This window comes from Sorex araneus, chromosome 8 (genome assembly GCF_027595985.1).
Source record: "Sorex araneus isolate mSorAra2 chromosome 8, mSorAra2.pri, whole genome shotgun sequence".
Taxonomy (NCBI): domain Eukaryota; kingdom Metazoa; phylum Chordata; class Mammalia; order Eulipotyphla; family Soricidae; genus Sorex; species Sorex araneus.
In genome coordinates, this window is record NC_073309.1 from 58,050,700 (window position 1) to 58,075,124 (window position 24,425).

The 24,425-nt window shown below is 44.1% G+C and overlaps 1 protein-coding gene across 3 annotated transcripts in view; it reads left to right on the top strand.

Moving 5' to 3' along the window:
- Nucleotides 1–24,425, top strand: part of VAV3 (vav guanine nucleotide exchange factor 3) — a 397,029-nt gene that overhangs the window by 158,456 nt on the left and 214,148 nt on the right. For all 3 annotated transcript variants that reach the window (XM_055145748.1, XM_055145749.1, XM_055145750.1), the window contains exons 3-5: nt 13,989–14,047; nt 17,088–17,153; nt 20,673–20,781. In XM_055145748.1, coding sequence (XP_055001723.1) covers nt 13,989–14,047; nt 17,088–17,153; nt 20,673–20,781 — 234 coding nt within the window. The remainder of the gene's footprint in view (nt 1–13,988; nt 14,048–17,087; nt 17,154–20,672; nt 20,782–24,425) is intronic.

Genomic DNA, 24,425 nt, shown 5'->3' on the forward strand with positions numbered 1-24,425 from the left:
CTGGCCAGACAGATAGATAGTGAACAGATCCATAATGTTCCAGAAGTGAAAAAGAAGCACGTCACAGCATCACTCTCATTGGTACCCCAGAGCCCTGCCAGATGCATCTAGTGTCCTCACAATATGTCCTGATTTTTGTGGTTTTCTTCCCCAGCATGTGGCCCTCAGCATGCATAGCACGAACCACCCATGACACTTCTGGTTGTGTCTATCTCTTTTGTTCTTCCATTCAGGGAGTGTTGATGGTCAGGTTACCTGTGTGCAGGTGTTGGCTCAGCCACTGCTACCTCTGTCATCCTGAGGACGCCCTCCCTTCCCTGCTCCTTTTGCATGGAAAGGATGAGCTTGTTCAGAAGGTCATTTGGACACTCAACACCCGTCTCCACTGTGTGCAGGTGCCTGTGCACGCACACGAGTGTGTGTCCTGGCATGTCATTATTTATCTCTGTCACTTTTGTTTGCATGATGCTAATTTCATATAAATATTTCCCCTTCTAAGTCAATGATTTTCAGTAAGTCTGTGGAAATTTCCTACTGGTCTATGAAAAAAACAAACAGAAGTGACTAGTGGTTGAACATTGGTCTAGAGAACAGTGCCAGCCCACAGGTGTGTATGATGGAAAACTACTCTTTGGTTTTATTTTATTTTTTGGTAACCACTGGGGATGCTCAGGGACTGCTCCTGGCCGTGTTTAAGGTACCACCAGAGTACTAGGGGGTAACAAGAGATTGAACCAGGGTCGGGCTGTGTGTAAGGCCAGAGCTTTAACTCTTGTACTATCAGCCAGACTCTGAAGACTGCTGTTCTAAGTATAAAAATAGCCAATAAGGAAACCAGAATGTTATGTTTCCTTGCCATCTGCTGAAATGCCAACCTGGAGGGTGGACTTGTGGAGGGCAGGGTTTGTGCAATTGGGACCTCTCAATGGGTTCTGTTCCGTTGCCTGCTTCTCTTGAATTCAATTCGTGGTCACAAAGCTATTTCACATATAAATTATTTCCCTAGTTGAACACGATACCTCTTGGTTTTCAAACAAATATCATCATCATCATCATCATCATCATCATCATCATCATCATCATCATCATCATCATCATCATCATCATCATCCTGTTGATAGTCAATTTTCTCCAGCGATCTCAGTAACGTTTCCATTCATCCTAGCCCTGATATTTTAGAAGCCTCTCTTTACTCGACCTTTCCAGCCGTGCCGCATTGGAGGCTCTTTCAGGGTCAGGGAATGAGACCCCTCATTGTTACTGGTTTTGGCATATGAATACACCATGGGAGTTTGCCAGGCTCTCCCATGCAGGCAGGAAACTCTTGGTAGCTTGCCAGATTCTCTGCAAGGGAGAACTAAGCTATAAGATGTCTGGGAGCTTGGTTTTATAGTCTCTGGATGTTAACCGTTGATGGGATTACATGGCGCTGGGGGTGGGAGGGGTGGGGGGGCAGTTTCTGGGTGTGACTGCCAAGCTACTGGAAAATGGGGGATCTGGGTGGAAGAGGCCCAGTTCCGATCTGAGCAGGCTTGGAGATGTCAGCCCTGGGTCCCACACACCTGGGTGCCTCTGCCAGTTCCTTCATGCATGAGGCTCATCTGAACGTGTTGAGAGAGGCCTTGAGCATGGCTGTGGCTGGATTTCAGAGGTTTTCAGCTGCGGGGGCTCTACTTGGAGCAGAGAGGGAAACTCAAACAAATAAGATGTTGAAATAATATGATCATTGCAAACCAGTCAGCCTGTCATTTTATATCTAGATGTTTTAGACCAGGCTTTCCTGAGGTGGGTAAGACAATTCCCCAGGTCCTGGACCAAACCAGGGCTGTGGGAGTAGCTTTGGGTGCCTTGAAAGGGGGCGAGGGGGGGCTTCTTGTGGTTTGTTTAAAGGTAGTTTTCTTGGGGGGGGCACTGAATGATTTTTCTTTTTTTTGAAGGGCAGTAGGTTATAGAAGTTTGGAGACCTCTACTGTAGATTAATGCACCTATCATGTAGAGTGAAATTAGTCAGAAAGAAAGAGACAGACATAGAAAGATTGCACTCATATGTGGAATATAATGTAGCAGAGAGGTATGAGCTAGCAATAATGCAACTTCTGGCAGAAATTTCTCTGGACTTAGTTACTAAAATACTAAAATACAGAAATCAAAAACCTCGTGGCCGCTATTGTAGTCACACGACCTCATATATCTTCATTCTCAGCAATGGAGAACAAATTATCAAGTGCTTCCTTTCCAGCAGGTCTGACTTTGGGGGAGGTGAAACTCCAAACAATAATAGTGAGTTTTTTATTGAAATATTGAATGTAATCAAAGTAAAGAGAAAGTAAAGTGAAATTTATCAGCTACACAGCCAGGGTGGGGGGCTGGGGTTAGTGGGGAGGTTTACTGTGGTTCTTGGTGGTGGAACATGTGCACTGGTGAAGGGATGGGTGTTTTAGCATTGTGTAACTGACACTTAAGCCTGAAAGCTTTGTAACTTTTCACATGGTGATTCAATTAGATAAATAAATAAATAAAGTGATGAGAAAGAACAGTTAGTATGAAAAAAAAAAGATTTTTTATAAGCACTTCACTGGCTTCATGATAAAATAGGGAGAAGGGGACAGCAAAACCTGCACATACTCCCTGGTGCTAGATTGGTGGAGCTTCTGCTTCAGGGTTGAACACTGAGTCCTGCTCCCAGTGATCAGGCACAGTCTAGAAGGGGGAGGTGGGCGCTTATTTAGGAAACATATTATTGCTTGATTTTTAGAAGGCACATCTCTTTTTATTTTTAATTTGATTTTGTGGCCGCATTCAGCAGTGCACAGGGCTTACTCTTGGCTCTGTGCTCAGTGATCACTCCTAGAAGTGCACAAGGGACTTTATGTGATGCTGCGATGGAGCCCAGCTGGGCAGTGTACAAGGCAAGCACCCTGCCCTCTGGCCTCTCACCAGGCAAGACACCTCATTTTTGAGCTCTCTGTTGCTCTATAGCTACCCCCACATTTAAAACACCCTAATTTCTCAACCAGAGGCTGCAGGAAGTGCAACAAGGGTGTTTCTTGACCAAACTAAATCTGGCTCCTTTGGGCCTTCATCTTCGTGAGCTCCATCCTTGGCCAGATTTATCCAGTTTTAGCAAGAATTATAGGTGGTTGCTTTAATAGGGTATATTTTCTGATTGTTGGTCAGGATAAAAAGACACAGGCACTAAGTGTTATGACAGGTTTGCATTTTCATAGGAATTTAAACTAAAAGGGGTTATTTTCGGCGATGAATATAGAGTATTTCTGTTTCATAGTACGCAGTGTATTGCAGTGCTGTAAAAGGTTTTTTGTATAATAATATAGTGGAATTTCTATCTTGACCAAATATGGGCACATTGTCCCACTCTTGTGTCACCATTGTGTGAATAGAGATGACTTCAGATGCACATGGTCCCATGGAGTTAGGAGTAGCTGGGGTTTCGCTAGGACAGTGGGGCAGGTTTGCGTCTGGAAGGCTCCTGGTCTAGAACCCTTCCCACAATCTAGAAAATATAGAAAACCTAAAGGCACAGGTGGCATCACCCATGTTTCACTCTTTAGAGCTGTGTTCGAATCTGTATTCTCCTCATCTTCCTGGAAGGCATTCCGCCTCTCTCTTACCCTGGATGGGCATTATTTTCAAAGAAAAATATTATATAATTCAGAGATATTGTGATAATATGTTAGATTGAAGGCCAAGCCTAGAAATAGATTCTCAGTGATTATTTGTACATTAAGGAATGGAAACTACAAAACATACCGAATCTGTTTGGAATTGGTAACTGAGAAAGCTGTTCAGGTGCATGCCTGCCTTCAGCCCTTGTTGCAGGCTAGAAGGCCTCAGCTGTTTTGCAGCATGGCTGGGCCTGTCTCTAGTAGACAGACTTGAGTTCTGTTTTCTGAAGGTAAAGTCTGAGTTGGTGGAGTGTTCACGATCATCTAGGACCGAGTAACACAGGTCTTGCAACCTTACTGGTAGCCTGAACTTAATAGAAATTTACGACTGGAGTTAATTTCACTTGTTTCTTTCATTGATTTATTCAGCAGTGGCTTTTTAGAATCTTAATAATTAGGCATGCGGCCAGAGATTTCTGTGGCAAGTTCTTGTCTAGAAACTGTTTCTCACCCAATGAAGAATTTGTTCACCTGCTTTTAAGTTCAGGCACTTAACGAAAAGAGCACTTGCCTGTGGGGAGAAAGTGACTCGGGTCACTAGCCCCTCTGGAACAAAGACATGTGGAGGGACAGACCCGTTGTCTCTGGCTCCAGACACGGGGTTCTGCTCTGAACTGGAAAGCTGAGTCTCACTTGCGGGCACTTCATTATTCCCTGAGACTAGGGATGGAGTGTCTCCTTGCTGGCGGGAAGGGGTATGTTCTCCTCTTCTGGAGCCCACCCCACCCCCTCCCACACACCCCATGGGAGAACAGCCCCACTCCCTCCCGCCTGGCCTCCTTGTTCCTGCCCCCAGTAACTGCATCCCATTGTGTCACTGAATCACCTCCTGGGCAGCATTGGAAGCTGAGATCTTTGCCCCTGACTTTCAAAGTGAGCTGAGTTTGGAAACTATTGACTGGGACCCAGCTGCCTGATTGATGGGCGACTTGGAAAGATCGTTTTATTTTCCAAGTCCCTGAAGCCACATAGATCTCTCCCAATCAATTAGAGATCACATACTGGCCTCTATTCCGCCGGGTCCTCAGGCACAGGCCACACCCTGTTTAAAGGGTGTTGTGTGAGAACCACACTGTGTTCCCAGGGAGCTGGTGACGACAGTCAGTGCTGCGGTGTCACCCGCCCAGCTGCAGTCACCACTCTCATACACAGTCTATAATCAGTTAGCGACAGATGGCATGAGTCAGTTTCCATCCTCAGTAGTGAATGCACGAAGCAGACCTGGGTTTGGTTCCCTGCAATGCCTTGATTGGTGGGTTCAACCTGGAGGCCCCCTGAGCATTGCCAAGGTGACCCGGTGGTACCCAGCACTGCAGGGCCCAAGTAGCACCACATCCTCAGGCCCTTGCACTGATTTGCGGGATTAGTTGGCCAAGTGTTGCCAAGATGCCTCTCCAGGCCCCTGAAGCACAGCCAGAGTGGCCCTTCAAAATGAAGTAAAATATTTTTTTGGGGGACCTGAGAGTACAGTGGGTGAGGTGTGGTGCCAGCCTTGCATTCAGCTGACCCCAGTTTGATCCCATATGGTCCCCTGGGCACCACCAGAGGTGATCCCTGAGCAGAGGGCCAGGAGTGAGCCCTGAGCACTGCTGTGTGGGGCCCCCTACCCCACGGTAAATACATGATTGGCACATCATCTTTGTGTATTATGTCTGTAATCTCTGGGCAAGAGCAGGGAATGATTTGAAAATATGGTTATATATTTAAAATGATTTCGTTTGCAGTTGTGTACTAGCAGTCCGATTCTTAACCTGTGAGGCTCTGCTCCTCTGCAGCCTATTAAGGAATATGGAGCATTCGTGCAGGTGGTCTCGTCCCCCTAAATGAGACTTCTGAGGAGTAGCTGGGGAGATGGCTCCGGGGTGGGGCACAGGCTACAGCCTTGTTCCTCTGAACCCCCTCACTTTTCCTTAGGCAGAGATCTCTGACCTGCTCTGTCCTCAGGCCTTCAGAGGGTGATCTTGGTTCCGATTCAGCACTCTTGCAGACTTGTTGCTGCTAATGAGACTTTCAGGCCCAGGCTGTCGTCCATCCCCCCACCACCTCCCCCTACCACCCGTTTCCCTACTCTCAGGAGTGGAGCCCGGCACGAGTGTTCAGTGTCTGCCCACTGAGTAAATGCCTGAGACTTGTGGCTAGTGTGGGAGAGTGAAAAGAAGCAAGCTCAATTCTGACACCAGTGCTGCTTTCTTAGTTCTTTGTCTGGGGTGTGGGTTCAAAGAGTGTGGGCATGGGACACCTGCGTTCAGGGCCTGAGAGCTGCCTTCTCAGGCTGACCCACGAGATGGAAGAGTGGAGAATGAAGGAGTGGCGGGATAGAGGGACAGGGCCACTGGTTGATAGACAGGGACCATTTATTTCTCCTTCTCTTCTCCTTACAGTGTAGATATATAGCAGTAACTGTAACACTGTCATCCCATTGCTCATTGATTTGTTTGAGCGGGTACCAGTAACGTCTCCATTGTGAGACTTATTGTTACTGATTTTAGCATATTGAATACACCATGAGGAGTTTGCCAGGCTCTGCCATGCAGGTGGGACACTATTGGTAGCTTGCCGGGCTCTCCGAGAGGGATGGAGGAATAAAACCTGGGTTGGCCATATGAAAGGCAAACGCCCTACCCGCTGTGCTATCGCTCCAGCCCATATATATATGTGTGTGTGTGTGTGTGTGTATACCATATATATATATATGTGTGTGTGTGTGTGTGTGTGTGTATAAATATATATGCATATATGTGTGTGTGTATATATATATATATATATATATATATTTAAGTCTCTGGCTTTACTTTGCTCTCAAAAGTTGATCTGGGGAAAGGGAGCACCCCCAAATGGGTACAAGTGCACAGAAATGGGTCCCTCTGGGTGTCCAGGAAAACAGCAGGAGGAATGGGGACAGATCCCCAGGCCTGCAGACAGGCAGGGCCATCCGAGTCAGAAGTGCTCCCTGCCAGCAGAATAGGGCACCCTGGAAGCACTGGCCACCGACGAGTACAAGCTGTGCCCACAGTTCATCAGAACATCTTGGTAGATTTGAGGAAGTTCCATTGCAAGTTCATCGTCAACAGACACTGGATGGCTCTAAATGCACATGTTAGTCACCTGGGGTCCCTCCGGGCCACTCGGTAGTACTAGCACTAATAGAAGTAGTCGTTGTAGTGGTAGTAGTAGAATCATTTGCTCAACATTAGGGATCTGGTGACAGCTTTCCAAGAAAAATAAAAGACCCAGTGTTCCCTATGTCCTCAAAATTGGGGAAGGGTGTGTACAAAGCTAAGCCTAAAGAAAAGAGGGCACACCTCTTGGAGCCAGGACCTCCTCTAGGCTTCATTCTGCCAGCCCTGGAGCTAATCAAAAAGCGTTTTTGAGGTCTGCTCTTCCGTTTACTGAGGGACCTTTCTGTTTAGACAAGTCCTCGGTTTTGGTACCAGTCTCCTTCACCAGTAAGCCCTCCTACCTACTCTTGCCTCTCCTCCCCTGCCCCCAAAGCTGCCCTCTGCCAGCCAGGGCCCTGAAGCCGGGAGACATCTATTCTCTTCTCCCCCAGCTCCCACTGGAGACCAGAGACCTTGGTAACAACTTTCCAAAAGTTTCCTTGGTAGAATACAATCAAAGAATGCATCTGTCCTCTGACCAGCAAAGGAGCCATGCTCTCTTTTGTGTTCAGAGGTTGCCTTGCACAATTTCTCAAAGGCACAAATGCAGGATCTAGCAATAACTATATTTCTATACATAGTAGGGATACACATAGTAGGGCTGAACATTATCATAACAATAAACAGATGGAAAGCCTCTCCTTCAGGGGAAGTTCTCTTAGGAGACCAACTCAGAACAAAATCTCATCTGGGGGTTCAGCACTCTAGATTACTAGGAGATCCGCTTAAGGGCGGGATCCATCTAGCGCTTTCCTTAGCTAGTAATCCATTTATTTCTAGTCATTTTGTATGAACACAGTAAGTGATATATTAAGCTTAAAGGGTGATTGTTCCTCAGGACGTCTCGATATATATCCCAGACTATAGTCCTCAGACCAGGTTAGTCTTTTCTAACCCCAGCAGGGTCCTTGTTCAGTTACTTCCTTTTGAGTCACGACAGAGTTTGTTCCATGACTATGCTTTTAACATTATTCTTAGCTTGTCCCTTTTTGATGCCAGGGTAGCTTGCAGCTTGCCCTGAGAACCATCCTTGTTCTTCGCTGGGACCCTCTTTTGGGGGTGTGTTAGGAAGTAAGAGCAACTGAGGCTTAAGTCAAGTAAATATGATGGTTTCCCAGGAGTAAATATTATTTGAAGTCAACTCCCATGTTATAAAAGCATGCTATCAACTGTATCCCTGTGTCTATACAAAAAGGATATTACTAAACTCTGCAAAAGATATCAAGGAAAGAGAAAAACAACATAAGACTATTAGTGCCTGATGGAGTTGGATGTGCCTCAGGGGCACTGTGGTGGGTCTAACTCAGTAAACCTAAACTCCCTACAGGAGGAGCAAACCTATTGGACAAACCAATGTTATCCAACATGGAAGCATCTTTATTCATTGAGGGGTGTGTGTCTTAGTTGTCTTATCGGTCAAGAAGGAGCTGGAGCAAGTCTCTGGGAAGCTCATGAATGTCTCCTGAATTTCTGTAGATGAGAGGCAAGATTGTGGAATTTTCAGGTGTATATATGCTTAATACAGTGTAGGCTTCTGTTTCTCATGACGAAAGGATCAAAAGTTTCTATTATACCTTTAAAGGGATGCATGACTTAAAATAATAAAGAGCACTAAGTAAAAAGGGAGGTTGGCTCTAGAATTTTGTGTATACTGATGTAAAGGGGGGGGCGGAGGGTAGTGACCCAGAGGTTGGGGGTGGGGATTCAACAAAAGGACAGGATCTTTGATTAAATGAGAAACATTCTAATTGCATAGCTTTTACATTTACATGGGTGAATGGGCTGGAGCGATAGCACAGTGGTTGGGTGTTCGCCTTTCATGCGGCTGACCCGAGTTCGATTCCTCCACCCCTCTCAGAGAGCCCGGCAAGCTACTGAGAGTATCGAGCCCGTTCGGCAGAGCCTGGCAAGCTACCCGTGCATATTGGATATGCCAAAAACAGTAACAATAGGTCTCTCAATGAGAGTCGCTACTGGTGCCTGCTCGAACAAATCGATGAGCAACGGGATGACAGTGACAGTGATGGGTGAATGGGAGGTGAGGTTTGTGGAGACTGGGGAGAAAGGTAACAAGTCCCTCCTTCTGTCCAGTCATGTCTAAGAACTCTTAGTTCTCTGGGAACTCTGTGTGATTCTGTTCTTATGTGCTATCTTTCTCACAAATCCATTAGAAATACTCCTTTTTATTAAAAAAAAAAAAAAACTAACGTTCTTTTCAGTAAGGACAGCAGCACTTGTCTTTAGACTTTTAAAATAGTTTTCTGTATCAGAAGCTTATTTTTATTTGACGATTTGGATTAAACATGGATTATATGAAAGCAGATAGTGAATAAAAGATTTAAAAGTTTACCCTCCAACTGGGAGCTGGAGAGATAAACTAGTGAAACAGCATAGGGCACTTGCCTTACATGCGGCTGACTTGGGTTTGATCCCTGGCAGCCTGTTTGGTCTCCTGAGCCCCACCCAGAATGATTCCTGAATGCAGAGCCAGAAGTGAACCTGGAACATCACCGGGTGTGGCCCGAAAACAACAAAAAGTTTGTCATTCACATTTTGTATTGGGGAAAATGTACACTTAGGAGCTAAGCAACTGTGGGCAAATCCTGGCATTCAAGCTCAAACAGAGGCTTGCTTTAACTTATGAAATGTGAGCACGGCACTACCATGCTTTCCTTTATGTGTGTGAACATCCATAAGTATGGGAAATCTCTCTCTCCCCTCCCCTGATTACTTTTCTCTCTCCTTCTTTGCCCCTCTATTCTGTGTATACTTTCTGTGTATACTATATGTATTCTGTGTATACTTTCTCCTTTAAATTCACAATGAAATGACCTAGTAGGTGATTCTGTCTTAAATTTATAGGTAAGGGGAAGCACATCTGTGGAACATTTGGGGTTACCCAGCTATTGGCAGATGGGCCTTGGACTTGAACTGAGAGTGTCCAATATATATATATATATATATATATATATATATATATATATATACACACTAGTCTAGTGTATGATTTTCCTAAGGAGAGGTTCTTATTGATTATAGAACTTTACTTTTGAAGGTTCAAAAATAATAACTATGCTAGTTTCTTTGTGTTGTTTTGGGGGGGAGGGAGCCACACATGACTGTGCTCATGTTTGTTCCTGGCTCTATGCTCAGATTTACTCCTGGTGGGCTCGGTGGACCACATGGGGGTGACTGGAATTGAATCCCGGTCAGGTTATGCTATCTCTCTGGCCCCCGAATGCAGACTAGTTCTTGCATTTTTATTCTTACTAAAGCCTGAGCACGTGGTAATTTGGATTCGCCTAGCCCATATATATTCTGTGCTCTTTTGAACAATTCAGATTCATTTCCCCTGGTGAATAATCTTATTGCAGCTAATGCTCATCGTATCTAGCTGTACTGCTTTGTTATCCATGGAGGGGATGCTCAGAGTGTTATTTTCCACGTCCTCAAGGATTCAAAGCATCCACCAGGTATTTAAGGAAAGATCTAAAACATGTTGCTAGAAATGACACTAAACTGCAGTGTGTCCTAATATCCTCCGGGAGTAATTTACTGTGTGAATTAGAGTTGCAAAGAAAATGAAGGTAATGAGTTCTGTTGATTTCCTGGGAGAGCCAAGGTGAAATATATTGTTTGTCTGAAACTTACCATCTGGTGGCTTTTGCATGCACCCTCTCTGTCAGGGAATCTGGGACCTGGTGTTCCCAGGCCTGTGCCCCATCTGGCTGCCCTGATTCATACCTGACATAGTGGGCAGCCCTGGTCCCTGCCCGGATTACTCAGCCCAGTACTCCCAAGACCGTACCTCCAGTCATGTCCTCTGGGGCGTGGAGTTTTCCCCTCTATGCTCTGAGCCTGTAGGACCTGTGATGCTCCTGTGGCCCGGTGGTAACGCCCAGCTTCCAGTCAGACTTAAGGCTGAAGTCAACTGCTTGTTCTCACAAAGCCCAGCCTCCCTGCCAGTATCTCTTCCCCTGGGACTCTCACTGAACCCAGCTTCTTGTTCAGAAACGATGATAGCCCTTCCCTGGGCTTGGGAGAGAAATCCCTCCCCGAGCCCATAATTCATTAGCCACTTGGGGAAGACCCAGGCACCGTCTCCATGGTTCCCCCCATGTGGCTGTGGACTTCTTTGCTCAGGACCTTAGAAGGAGCTGTAACATATGGCTTTTGCATGGATGACTCGCTTTAATTACAAATTAACAATATCAATAGCACTAATGTGCTAGATTAGCAGAGAGCCAGACTGTGCCAGGAAGGAACGGTTACAAAGGGTCGCTTTATGTACAGTGTTCCCAGTTTACTTTTTTTAAAAAAAACTTTATTTGGTGTATTTTAAGTTGACCAAAAGGATGGGGGATAAAAGAAAGGATTTGAACAAAATAAAACTGATCACTAGGGTAAAAATTTTCAGGAGGGTTGCCACTGTGTTCTCTCTAGATTTGAGGAGATAATCAACTCATACTTACATTTAATTTTCATAATGGCTCCTTCTTCAATTATTCATTCCCCACTTGTGCCAGTCTAAACTCTACAAATCTTTACACATATTATCCTTAATCCTCACAGCAGTTTTGCAGGTAAGGATTAGTCATTCACTTATTTAAGCAACACATATTTGTGTGGTGTGTGTGTGTGTGTGTGTGTGTGTGTGTGTGTGTGTGTGTGTGTGTTAAGTGATTGTTAGGAGCCTGCTTGTACACTGGGCGGTGGGATTAGAACAGTGAAAAGACAGTCTGATTACTATGCCCTTAAGATATTTCCCATTGTTGGACTGAAAATAGGCAGGTCTTTGAGATGCCTTGTTAGGTTCCCATACATTCTTTTTGACGTGTAAATTTGTGCAAATTCTTAAAAGAGCAGTAGTTTTACCTTTTGACCCACTCTCCTGCAGCTAAGAATCTTTCCCCTGGCAAATGACCTTCAGACAACCGGAAGGGGTTTTGGCAAGGGCAGCAAGTGCGGTATTGTTCTAAGTAGCACAATGCTGAAAATGCTCCATGGGTGGAGAATGGCCTCTTACACAGGCACATGCAAACCAGAATGCAGATGTTTATGTTGGATGCGACTGCCTGGTTAAAGAGAGAAAAAGCATGCTGCAGGAAACTCTGCACGATGGGATCACATTATTACAAGAGCAACAAAGAAAGAAAAATAAATTTGCAAGAGCCACGGAGAGTAGCCATGGCCTCTGTCCGTGAGAAGGGGGACGGTGACCATGGGAGATGCTTTATGGCTTTATGCATCATTGTTCTATTGCTTCATTTTGACAACAGAAAACCTAGGTCCTCTTGAAATACTTGAAGCAGAAAAAAAGTGTTTGAGGGTGATTGGTGCTAAGGCATTTACAGCCCCAGTTCCATGGGGATTCAGGGATGCAGACTGTTGGTGAAGTGACATCTTTGTCAGCAGCTTCGTGCTCACCAGGTGACTGAGAACACCCCTGTAAACTCCCCGGTCCCTGGTCCCTTGCCTCTCTCTTTATCCCCCTGCCACACAGGCTGTCCGCACAGTTCAGGCATCTTTCCAAAGAGCAGTTTTGATCTTGCAGCTTCTTCCACGATTATTGATCCCTCATAGATCTGGGACTGAATCCAGCTTTTTAAAGCAGACTCACAGAAGCCCTCCCCGCCTCTCCAACGGCTGAGTTACTGTTTCTGTACTAAAGCTCTCTGCCCTTTTCACAGGGGATTAACAGAGGTGGAGAGAGACCTTCCACTGCCCATACTAGAGTCCGGAGAGCAGACTTGGTCTCTTGGTCTCTGGCAAAGATTCTAACCAGTTACCATTCTCTTTTCTGGCAGTGAATGTTCGTATGTTCCCCAACTGTACACATTGTTTCTTAGGTAAATTAAAATTATTTAATCATCTCTTAATGCTCCTGGGAAAGATTTTTATTTGTAAAATCTCTTGAAGAAGGATTCTAAAGCAGGAGAATCTGGTATTAATTGTGTTGCCTCTCCCGAATCCGGATACACTCCACCTTTATAGACTACACACTGTGCTAAAAACACCACACTGACTAAACAGACTGTTTACTTTGGCCAAACTCAGAATTAATGGATGGGCTCAGAGAAGTAAGATAGATGCAAAACTGAGTGGCAGTGGGTACATTCACTTTAAGATGTGCTCCATTGTACCATTCCAATGTGCTAAAATACTGAAATTTTATCTTTGCTGTTAGCACAGCGGGTAGGGTGTTTGCCTTGCACACAGCTGACCCGAGTTCGATTCCTTCATCCCTTTTGGAGAGCCCGGCAAGCTACCAAGAGTATCGTGCCCACATGGCAGAGCCTGGCAAGCTACCTGTGGCATATTTGATATGCCAAAAACAGTAATAAGTATTACAATGGAGATGTTACTGGTGCCCGCTCGAGCAAATTGATGAGCAATGGGATGACAGTGCTACAGTGCTACAGTGCTACAGTTTAAAATTACTTTAATTTTTAGGTACTTTTCAAATAAATAAACCCTTCAAATAAGAGGTTGACTTCATCCTGTTTTGTGTTGAAAGTCAATGCAGACTAGAGACATATACTATAATCTAGCGCCCTCTTGTGGAAAAATACATGAAAAGCCCAATCAATTCGCTGTCTTCTTCAGGGATTGAGCGGGAATGGTAGGCTGGACATTGTTGTGGTTGTGAGTGGGAAAATAACAGAAAAAAAAATTCTTACAGATATACAGTTGTATAGAAAATATCCATAAAATTAGAGCACATTTTAATGAAGATAAACAGTAAAATGGAAATTGTGGAATGCAAAGTGATACTAATGTTATTGCTGTGTATGCGTAATGCCTGTTGAGAGCCCAGTGTACTATCAAATCAGAGAAGGATTTCACCCCACTCCTTTAGTTTTGGTGGGGAGGGGGACGATTTTTTGGGCCACCCCCAGTGGTGCTGAGGGCTTGTTCCTGGCTCTGTGCTCAGGGGTCACTCCGATTTCTGGTGCTCTGGGTACTGTCTGGTTGGCTCTGAGTCAGGCACATGTAAGGCAACTGCCTGACCCCTGTATTGTCTCCAACCTCTGCACTTTGGCGAAACTGAGTTTTTTTCTGCTATTGCTATTAATACTATTTTGGAAAGATTTTTTTTCAAAAAATGCATTTCAAAGTAACACTTTCTCCCCCTTTCCCCCAGGTTATAGAAACTTTATCACGACTGTCTCGCACACCAATAGCTCTGGCCACAGGAATCAGGTAAGCTCGTTTCATTGCGGTTCAGAAAACTCATTCTCTTCACTATTTGCAAAGCACTTTGCAGACGATGACTGTGTGGCATTCATACCAGTTATATCATGCAGAATACCTGATACATAATTGCCCCAAACACATTTGAAGTGGAACAAGAAAGGACTTATTCTTCAAGTCAAATAAGACACTTGGGGTAAACATCAGCCTCAGTTTCCTAGTGACTGTCATGATAAGATCCTTTTTAGAACTTCCTCCAGTATTTCTATCTCAGTGATTAATTCAGGTAAACAAAGATGCTCGAGTAAATAAAAATTTAAAAATATGTTGTAGTACATTTCGTTTCTGTAGGTCTTAACATTAACCTGCAACTTTAGGAGTTTAAAAAATAACCAAGTAAGTATTAAGATATGTGTACTAGAAGGTGTGCGGAGAATTAGTATTAAATAAAAATCTTGGGAAGGAATTAAGTTATACCATCTCGATGCAATGAAATATTGCATAATCAGTGACCACTGGAACATTGCATATGTATGGTGGCTTGGACTTTTTCTCCTTAAAATGCCACATATTCCAATTATACCAGCCAGAAAGTTTCAGTTAGAAAAAATAGGGGGGTTCAGCCCTCACTTAGCTAGGCCACCCAGAGATGGAATTGGTTTAGTTTTTTTTTTTTTTTTTTTTTTTTAAATCTCTGTATCTTCAGGACTCCACACTTCTGCCTTTATGGGGCTCTGAGACTTGGTCTCTTCCTCTGTTGCTTGTGTTTTTCTGTTCAGTTCACACTCATATTCTGAGGGAGTGAATCCAAGCAGTTCCTAAAGGCACTGGGTAGAAACCAAGTGACCGTCAGGAGCGATGCTGCAGCCCTTTGCTCAGACCCTTTCTCAAATGGGAATTTGGAAGCTTTCTATAGATGTAAAATGTAGGCTGGATCAGTGAACCTACTTATTTGTTCCTCAGCATACCATTAAAATAAATACTAAATAACCATATTAAATAACAAAGAACCTTGGTATTTGTCCTTCAATATACCACTACCTTCCCATGTCAAGACAAAGTTTAAGTGGTTGTAGGTAAACATATTTCAAAACAGCTATATCCAAGTTGATATGTCTATTTTTATTCTGAAAGTATATATCAAACGGATTGTTTTACTATCCTTATTATTAATTTTTCCTACAGTAGATTTCTCTTTATATAAGGGCCTTATAAAATGTGCTTATATTTATTGTTTTAAAGATTTTACCTTTTTGGCATTTCTTCCTTTTTCTGGGAACCTTCCAAGAAGTACTCAGGGGGTACGAGAGCAACTCTACCTTTGAAGACAAATGGAGTGCTGGGGCCATGGACAGGGTCCTGTTGGCCCTGGGGGCTGCACCTAGGGGTGCTCAGGCCCAGCAGGGACACTCTGTGTTGCCTTGTCTCCACGGAAACCTGAAGATTAAACTCAGGCGCTTCACTCCAACCTCCCGAGCTGTCTCCCTGACTCACACACTTTATTTGAAATACATGTTTTCTAGCCATGCTCAAGGCCCCTCTCCACATGTTTGGATGAGCCTCATGCATGAAGGTACCGGCAGAGGAACCCAGGTGTGTGTGACCCGGGGCTGAGACCTCCAAGCCTGCTCTGATCGGGACTGGGCCTCCCCCCCGCCGCCCTGTAATCCCACCAATGGCCAGAATCCTGAGACTATAAAACCAAGCTCCAGGACATCTTATAGCCTACTTCTCCCTCTGGGAGAACCAGCAGGCTACTGAGAGTTTCCTGCTCACATGGGAGAGCCTCACAAAATCCCCTTGGTGTATTCATATGCCAAAACCAGTAACAATGCTGGGTCTGATTCCCCTGGCCCTGAAAGAGCCTTCAATGTGGCATATTGGGAAGGACGAGTAAGGAGAGGCTTCTAAAACCTAGGGCTGGGACGAATAGAGACGTTACTGAGACTGCTCAAGAAATTCGACGATCAACAGGATGATGAATGAAATGAATATGAAACATATCCCCTAAATGTCTTAATAGTAAATCAGTTCCTAAACCAATGTAAAAAGCTGCTTTTCAATAAACAGAATTATTGTGCTTATTTGTTATATTGATGTATCCTCTTATTTCTATGAAACATACTGGCTGCATGAAAAAGACTTAAAGCCTTGGAATGCATAGTGTAGGCAGATCAACCATGATTTCCATTAGACATAAATTTTGGGCATTGTTTTTGATATTACAAGAAATGGTCCTTCATGGTAGCCTGAGCCAATCACAAGCCCATAGCTGGGAGGAAGAAATATATTAATTTCCTTTGAACGAGGGACAAAAAAATGCATCTGACTCTTCCTTCAGATGGGGCTGATTCATTTGTAAATAAGAAATGCAGCTTCCACACCTTAAAATCTGAGCAGAAAAGCATAGCAGAGGCAGCAATAAAGGGCACATTATTTTTGACTTCTTGTAATTTTCATCTCGGCTGGTGGCCTGAGCCATGAGAAGATGCCTCTCGCCATATTCACTTGTCCACTTTGATTCCATTCCAGCCAAGACACTGGGCTGAAGGTAAGGGCGCACACACATCTGCCTTTGCTCTGGAGCTGGCAGCTGCAGTGGGCGTGTGGCTGGAGGGAAATCAGAGCTGGAAATCAGGCATCTCCGCTCCACCCACGTTGCTGCAGGGCCGGCATCGTGGCCCTGGTGATCTGGTAGTTTGTCTTGCAACTCCCGTGCAGACGACCCATACACTGGCCCAGGCCTGGCACCTTGGTGGAAGCCCTGGTGTTGGTTTTGGTGGTTGGTTTGACCACTTTGCAGCAGACAAGGTTATACATTTTTGTTTGTTTGGGACCACACCTGGTGATGCTCAGGGCTCACTCCTGCACTCAGGGATCACTCCTAGCGGTGCACAGGGAACCCTAAGGAGGGGGGCCAGGGGGAACAAAACTGGGTCAGACACTGCAAAGCAAGCACCTTACCTGCTTTGCTATCTCTCCCAGTAGACGTTCCATAAGAGCACTCGGTCCAGATGATGCTTATTCACCTTCCCTCTCTTTCTCCTAGGCCCTTCCCAACGGAAGAAAGCATCAATGATGAGGACATCTACAAAGGCCTGCCTGATTTAATAGAGTATGTTAAGCGCCTTCAGCAAAACTAAATCCCTGCCAGTTCTTTGCATGTGTGGTGCAGTTTAACTGGTGAATGTTAAAAGAGCTCTTGGGTGGGGGAAATGTGGCCTCTTGATTGAAAATTAACCTCATGCTGGGGATGGAAAGTCTCGCCAGCAGCTGTGCTTCAGCCGGCCACGTTTCCTTCCCGTTGGGTGCCATGCGCTGCATAGGGCCCTGCAAGAAGGGGTGCAGGAGGTGACGTGTGGGCGAGTCTCACAGGGCATGGTAGAAGTGTCGATAGAAACAGGCTTAGTTGAGAAGCAGCTCAGAAGGGAAACCATGAATGTGCGGCTGGAGTTGGACAGGTAATAAGTTCAAGAAGGGGAATGAAAGTGCTGGCAGGAGTCATTCTGGTCTCTTATTAGGTGGTGTCTGTTCTCAACAGAGGATCCTTGTGGCTTTTGTTGTTTAATAGTCAGGATAGGCCAAAGGTCCTTGCAGCTGAATATCATCTGCAGACTGAGGGACTTGTGCAGATTACAAATAAATAGACAGGATGATCCTCACCCTTCAAGGAACTGATGATGAAGAGCCTGCACATTGCCAGAGAGTTGTAATTAGAGATGGCTATTGCTCCAGAGGAGATTCAAATCCTATGGAAATTCAGCTTTTAAAAAAAAATTGATTTATTCATCTGAGTACACGGATGCACTGAGCTTTTTCCTGCTTTAAGACATTTACAAATGCTGTTTGTCCTGCCCAAGGGACCCTCTCCTCTCACTCAAGGTCTTTGCACTTGGACAGTGAGTCTTCTGTGACATCACTGCCACTTTTATCTTGCTCTGCTTTTATGACATTAACCAGTGTCTGAGATGATCTTTCTTTGCTTCATATGTATTTTTCTTCTTATTGGAAGGTAAACTTTATGAAGCCACAGACTTTGTTGACCCACGTTCCTGGAACTTTGGTTAGTTCCTGGTATATAGTAGTCCTCATTCAATGTATTTTAATTTTTTTTTTCTGAGTGAATAAGCCAGAGCTTTGCTATAAAGGCCACTTTTTTTTTTGCCAGGCATTATGTTTCTGGCCTGAACTGTCTAGCCAGTTCATAAGAGCACACTGAATTCCTGATTCTATGCTAACCTTGTCACATGCACTGCACTAGCTAATGAGGTATACCACAATGCCATGAGGTGTTATTTATTAGCAATGACAATTTCCGATGAGAAAAAGGAACCCTGAAAAGTGAAGGGGTTTGCGAAGGGACGTAATCCTTATGTCCGAAGAATAAATCGTGCTCTTGTACTTCAAGGCAAGCAGTTTGTATTAGTGGAGGGTCTCTTTAGTGCGAGGGCTTCCACCCGAGCCCAGCCCCAGCCCCGCGGCCTCTGGGGACAAACACTGACTCCCAGAAGGAGCCTGGCTGGCTCCTCTGAGTCTCTGTGAGGATGAGGAGAACTGGAGCCTCAGGAATGGCCGCAGTCTCCTCAGAGACCATCGCACGTGTATGGGTGTCAGGGTCTTACACTGTGAGAGTGTATTAAGAATAGTTTCTTATCTCTCCCCTGGAATGGCGTTTTTTGAACGCAGTGTTCTCTGAAGCCTGTTTCCACCTGACTCCTCTCCCTAAAGGCTCCTCCATTCCTTCTGAACATTGATCTTTTATTCCTGTCAGGTGCCGTCCAATAATCCTTCATGACAAACACAGACAACCTTGTGATTGCGACTGCTTTGAAAAGTGCTCCGAGTTGCAGAGGGACATTTATAGTTGCAGTGTTTTTGTTTTTGTACATAACAATTTATAACATTCTGTCCTCTCAGACCCAAGAGAGATGCTCAGGGCTGGCAGTGTTGAAAGAGTTGAATTTATTTTTCGGAGGCATTCATGCTTCTTTCTAACACATCTATATTAATTTATCTCGAGTTTTGTGATTATTAGTTCATAGACATTATTTATAGAGGTCTTGAGTAGAAGAGACAAACTTGACTAGTCACAGAACATGTGATGGGTGGAACCAGCTATATTTCCACTTTGTCAGAATGACTTTACAATCTCCTGTGAAGGGGATATCTCACCCCGTGAATGCTCATGAAAGATGTAAAGATAGGGGTTATTTTCTGCTGCCTGGAGACTAGAGATTCTTTTCCGTTGTTTTTAAAAAATGTTCTGAAGTCTTGTGACCATTTCTTTAGGAAAGATTACATACAAATCAAACATACCAGAGTGGGATTCAGTGAAGTCAGCCATGGGAGTCCTGTGTGGCTTGAAGGAATTTGAATGGAAAATATATAATGATAACATCTTTTTTAAGTACATTGGCAATAGTGGCAGTATAAAACAATGCATTTTAAAGACCACTTATATACACTGTATTCTTCACCTCTCCTCTATCCTCTCCATCATACAGATAGTGAAACCGAGACCTTTAGATGGAAAATGGGGAGCAGTACAGAGTGCTGGAAACTCTAGATTGTAAGACAGACAGGATTTGAAATTCTGGCTCTGGCATCCTTGAGCTTTGGTATCTTGGGCATATCAGGAGAACTTGTTGCTATGTATGTGCTACACATCTGTGAGGTGGACCAAATAATCATAGCTACCTGATGATACATTTGATACTGGGGCTAGTGAATGAGAGAGAAAATGTATGCCGCGGGTTGTCATCTAGGTCATTGTCCACAGCAGGTATCCAGTGGGGCTAGCAGTTGCTGCTGTCATCATTGGGTTCCGTTGTGGGTTCTTGTTGGGCAGGATAAGTCTTCCACTAATGCCAGAATGTTTCTAGCATGGATTCTCTTCCTAAAATCCTGTGGGTTGCTTCTAGCCACTGCGTTCACAGCACAGTTGAAAGTGATGTTTCTCCAACCCGAGTGCCCTAAAACAGATGACTGGTTAAAGAAACTTTGGTACATCTACACAATGGAATACTATGCAGCTGTTAGGAGAGATGAAGTCATGAAATTTGCTTATAAATGGATAGGCATGGAGAGTATCATGCTAAGTGAAATGAGTCAGAAAGAGAGGGACAGACATAGAAGGACTTCACTCATTTGTGGAGTATATAATGACATCACATGAGGCTGAGGCTGACACCCAAGGACAGTAGATACAAGGGCCAGGGGGATTGCCCCATAGCTGGAAGACTGCTTCATGAGCTGAGGGGAGAAGGCAGATGGAATAGAGAAGGGATCACTAAGAAAATGATGGCTGGAGGAATCAGTCGGGATGGGAGATGTGTGCTGAAAGTAGATAGTGGACCAGACATGATGACCTCTCAGTGTCTGTGTTGCAAGACATAATGCCCAAAAGTAGAGAGAGAGTATGGAAATATTTTCTGCCATGGAGGCAGGGGGAGGGTGGGAAAGGGGGGGTATACTGGGGATACTGGTGGTGGGGAATGTGCACTGGTGGAGGGATGGGTGCTTGATCATTGTGAGATTGTATGAAATATGAAAGCTTGTAACTACCTCACGATGAGTCAATAAAATTTAAGAAAAAAAGAAGAAAGTGATGTTTCTCTTGTGCCCTTTGTTTCAGTGAAACCCATGTGGAAGACGAGGAGGATCTCTATGACTGTGTGTACGGGGAAGATGAAGGCGGAGAAGTGTATGAGGACTTGATGAAAGCAGAGGAGACACATCAACCTGTAAGGCTTTCACCTAACTTCCTGTTCAAGTTGCTCTGAGTCTTTTACTAGGAAAGTGATTCCTTGAATGGCTAATTTACAATGATTTATATAACTTCTGCTGGAACTGTCTTTGTTTTATCTCTGCTTTTAACAGCTATATAATGACAATATAACAATATAATAATGTAATAACTTGGCAGGATAAGTCAACTCAGGATAAGTTTGGAGATCTATAACAACTACATTTGATAATTGAAAACTACTGTAGGGAACTGGTTTAAAATCACAGCGAGGAGCTCGGTCTTCAAGCCTTCTCTCTCATGAACACGTATCTTGCTTGTGTTGTTTCTTTGCTTGCCCTTTCCACTCTGGAGAAACCTGTGTTCATTCACTCTCAAGTGCTTTTTTCTTTTTCTCCCCTCACATTTTTCTAAGTAAATTTCAATTAAAAAAAACTTTCTTGCATCAAAAACCAAAATAGCATGTGGGGGCGAGGGTGTTGAAAGAGATATTACAGAGATAAGGTGGGGCTATACAGATAGAACAACCTGTAAGTTACTTGCCTTGCACGCAGCTGACCTGGGTTCAATCCCCGCCATCCTGTATAATCCAGGAGCAATTCCTGAGCACTGCCAGGAGTAATTCTGAGTGCAGAGCCAGGATCAAGCCCTGAGCATCTCTGGGTGTGGCCCCCAAACTTAAGAAAAACAAACCCCCAAAATACAGTGGTAAGGTGTTTGCTTTGCATACTCCCGACTATTGGGTTTTATCCCAGACATCCTATGTGATCTCCCGAGCACCTCCAGGAGTGATTCCTGAGTGCAGATCCAGGAATAACTCCTGTGCATTTCTGGGTGTGACCCCAAAACTAAAAAATATCACCATATCATTATCACCATCTAAAATAACAGAGAAACTTGGTGTTTGTTTCTTTATTATTTTTATTTTTGCCTTGCAAGTGGTCCTCAGGGTCCCAGGAATACTATCAGCAGTTGTTGGGCAAACAGACCAGAGGGTTCAGTGGTGGGGTCTTATGACATAGTGCTTGGGGACATGTTGGTTACCCAGAATTCTTGGGGCACTAGGCAGTGCCAGGATCAAACTTGGGTTCTGTGTGTACAAGGCATGTATCCTTGACCCTTAAATTCTCTTCCTGGCCCCTTGTCCCTGTATTTTACTGGTCAGGAACTAAAGTCTGAGATAAATGAGATACCAGCCAAAAATGTAACGTAATTCCACAGAGTCATTCAATGGTTTATAGAAGAAAATCTCGTCAAAAGCAACCTAAGTAAAAGATGTATGTATAAAAATATTTTTAATACCTGATGTAGGAAAAAATACATTAAGGAATATTTCTTCAGGCACTGAAGAGAAGACAGTGGGTAGGGCACTTGCCTTGCATGAGGCCAACACAAGTTTGATTCCCAGCACCCCATTCAGTTTCCTAAATATCACCAGAAATGATCCCTTCACTCAAAGTCAAGAATAAGCCCTGAGCACTTCTGGGTATCTCAGAAAACAAAAATAAAATTTTAAATAAGAGAATATTTCTTCATATCAAGGTGTTGATAGCAGTCATCTCTTATTGTTTAACTGTTATGAGTATTTTTACTTACTATTTAATAAACTAGATATTGTACTCAGTATGAACTCATTAAGTTATTTCTCCCATTCAAATATTTAGAGCATTCAGAAAGGGTTACTTGAATTATTTTTTCATTTATAGACTGAAACCATAGCACAGCAGGTAGGGCGTTTGCCTTGCACATGGCCGAACTGGGTTCAGTTTCTCCATCCATCTCGGAGAGTCCGGCAAGCTACCGAGAGTATCCTGCCCGAATGGCAGAGCCTGGCAAGCTTCTCATGGTGTGTTCGATATGCCAAAAAAAGTAACAAGTCTCACAATGGCGACGTTACTGGTGCCCGCCCAAGCAAAATCGATGAACAATGGGAGGACAGTGCTACAGTGCTACCTTGAAATAAAAATAAAACCAGATGTTTAGCATTTTCTTAGCGTGGTCTTATACTAAACAGTTCTCTTTTGTAGCTGGCATTGTTTTAGGTGTGCCTAGTCCTTTGGAGAATTCACACAGCTCTCTGGGTGCTGTTCTCACATAGAAGATAGGTGGCTAGTCCAGTTTCTCAAATAGAAAAAGTGACTGGGTATGTTTGGGGTATGTAATGACTGTGTCCTTTACTCACTGCATGAGTTGACAGGTCACCCTCCGAGAGTGTTTTTAGGTGACAGAATCTCATCAGCAGCAACTATAATTATCAACAGCTTGGGGTGCCAGCAAGTTTTCCAGTAACTCTCCCAACGGGCAGTCTTCACTCAGCTGACAGCTCTGGGTGGCTTCCATGGGATAGAATAATTTTAATAAGAATTTGAATGCACAGGGCTCTTCTTGTCTGCCCTGCTTGGTGTTAAGTGCTTTGGTTTATCTCATGTCAAGCTCCTTGGAGATTGTTCTGTAATTCTCTTTACTTTACATTTGAGAAAACTGAGCTACAGAGAACTTTGGTAACTTGCCTATACTAGCAAGCTCAAAACAGCAAAACTGACACTTGAATTTAGTTCTGTCTGGTGCCAAAACCTTTGCAGTCATTTTGAACGTGTCTTCCTACTCTGCAATATAATGCAGTCCCTTCAGTCTATTCTCTGATACTAATAGTCTTGGAACATACAGTTAAAAAAAAAAAGTCAAATACCAAAATGCTAATATTTTAAAAAATTGAAAACCTAAGCTTAGCAAATCACGACCACGATCACGAAATCCTGTTGATCGTCGAGTGGCTGGAGTGGTCTCAATAATCTCTCCATTCATCCTATCCCTGAGATTTTAGAAGCCTCTTTCTTCTCGGCCTTCCCAACAATGCCGCATTGGAGGCTCTTTCAGGGTCAGGGGAATGAGACTCAGCTGGTTACTGGCTTTGGCATATAGATACACCATGGGAAGCTTGCAAGGCTGTCCCATGTGGGCAGGAAGCTCTCAGTAGCTTGCAAGTTTCTCCCAGAGGGAGAAGTAGGTTATAAGATACTGCTTCTGGGAGCTTGCTTTTAAGTCTCTGGATGTTGGCCGTTGATGGGATTACACACACCTGGGTTCCTTTGCCGGTACCTTCATGTGTGAGGTGGAACTTGTGGAACTTGTGGAGAGGGGCCTTGAATATGGCTGTGGCTAGGTTCCAGTGGTCTTCGGCCGCCGGGAGTTCTGCTCGGGGTAGGGAGGGAAGCTGGAGCCCATCCCCTCCGAGGGGCCCCAGGGAAGATAGCCAGGCATGCGGGCAAGAAACTCTCTGCATCACTCTCTTCTGGGAGCTTGCTTTTAAGTCTCTGGATGTTGGCCGTTGATGGGATTACACACACCTGGGTTCCTCTGCCGGAGGAACTTAGCAAATACTTTTATTATTGTTATAGTTCTTTTGATAGCACTTTTAAAGTATACTATATTTTAAGGAAGCTATAGTATATCATTTGTGGCATTTTCAGAATCGATAACATTTATGATTAAAAGGTCTTTTAAAAAGTGATCAATACTTAGAAACTTGTTTTTAGTCATCTATTTACGTCATTTAATGCTTTCAGACTGTTTGTACATATGTAGTTATATATCTAATTTATCTTTTAGTTGTATTGAAGTGAAAAGCTTAAGAAAATTAGC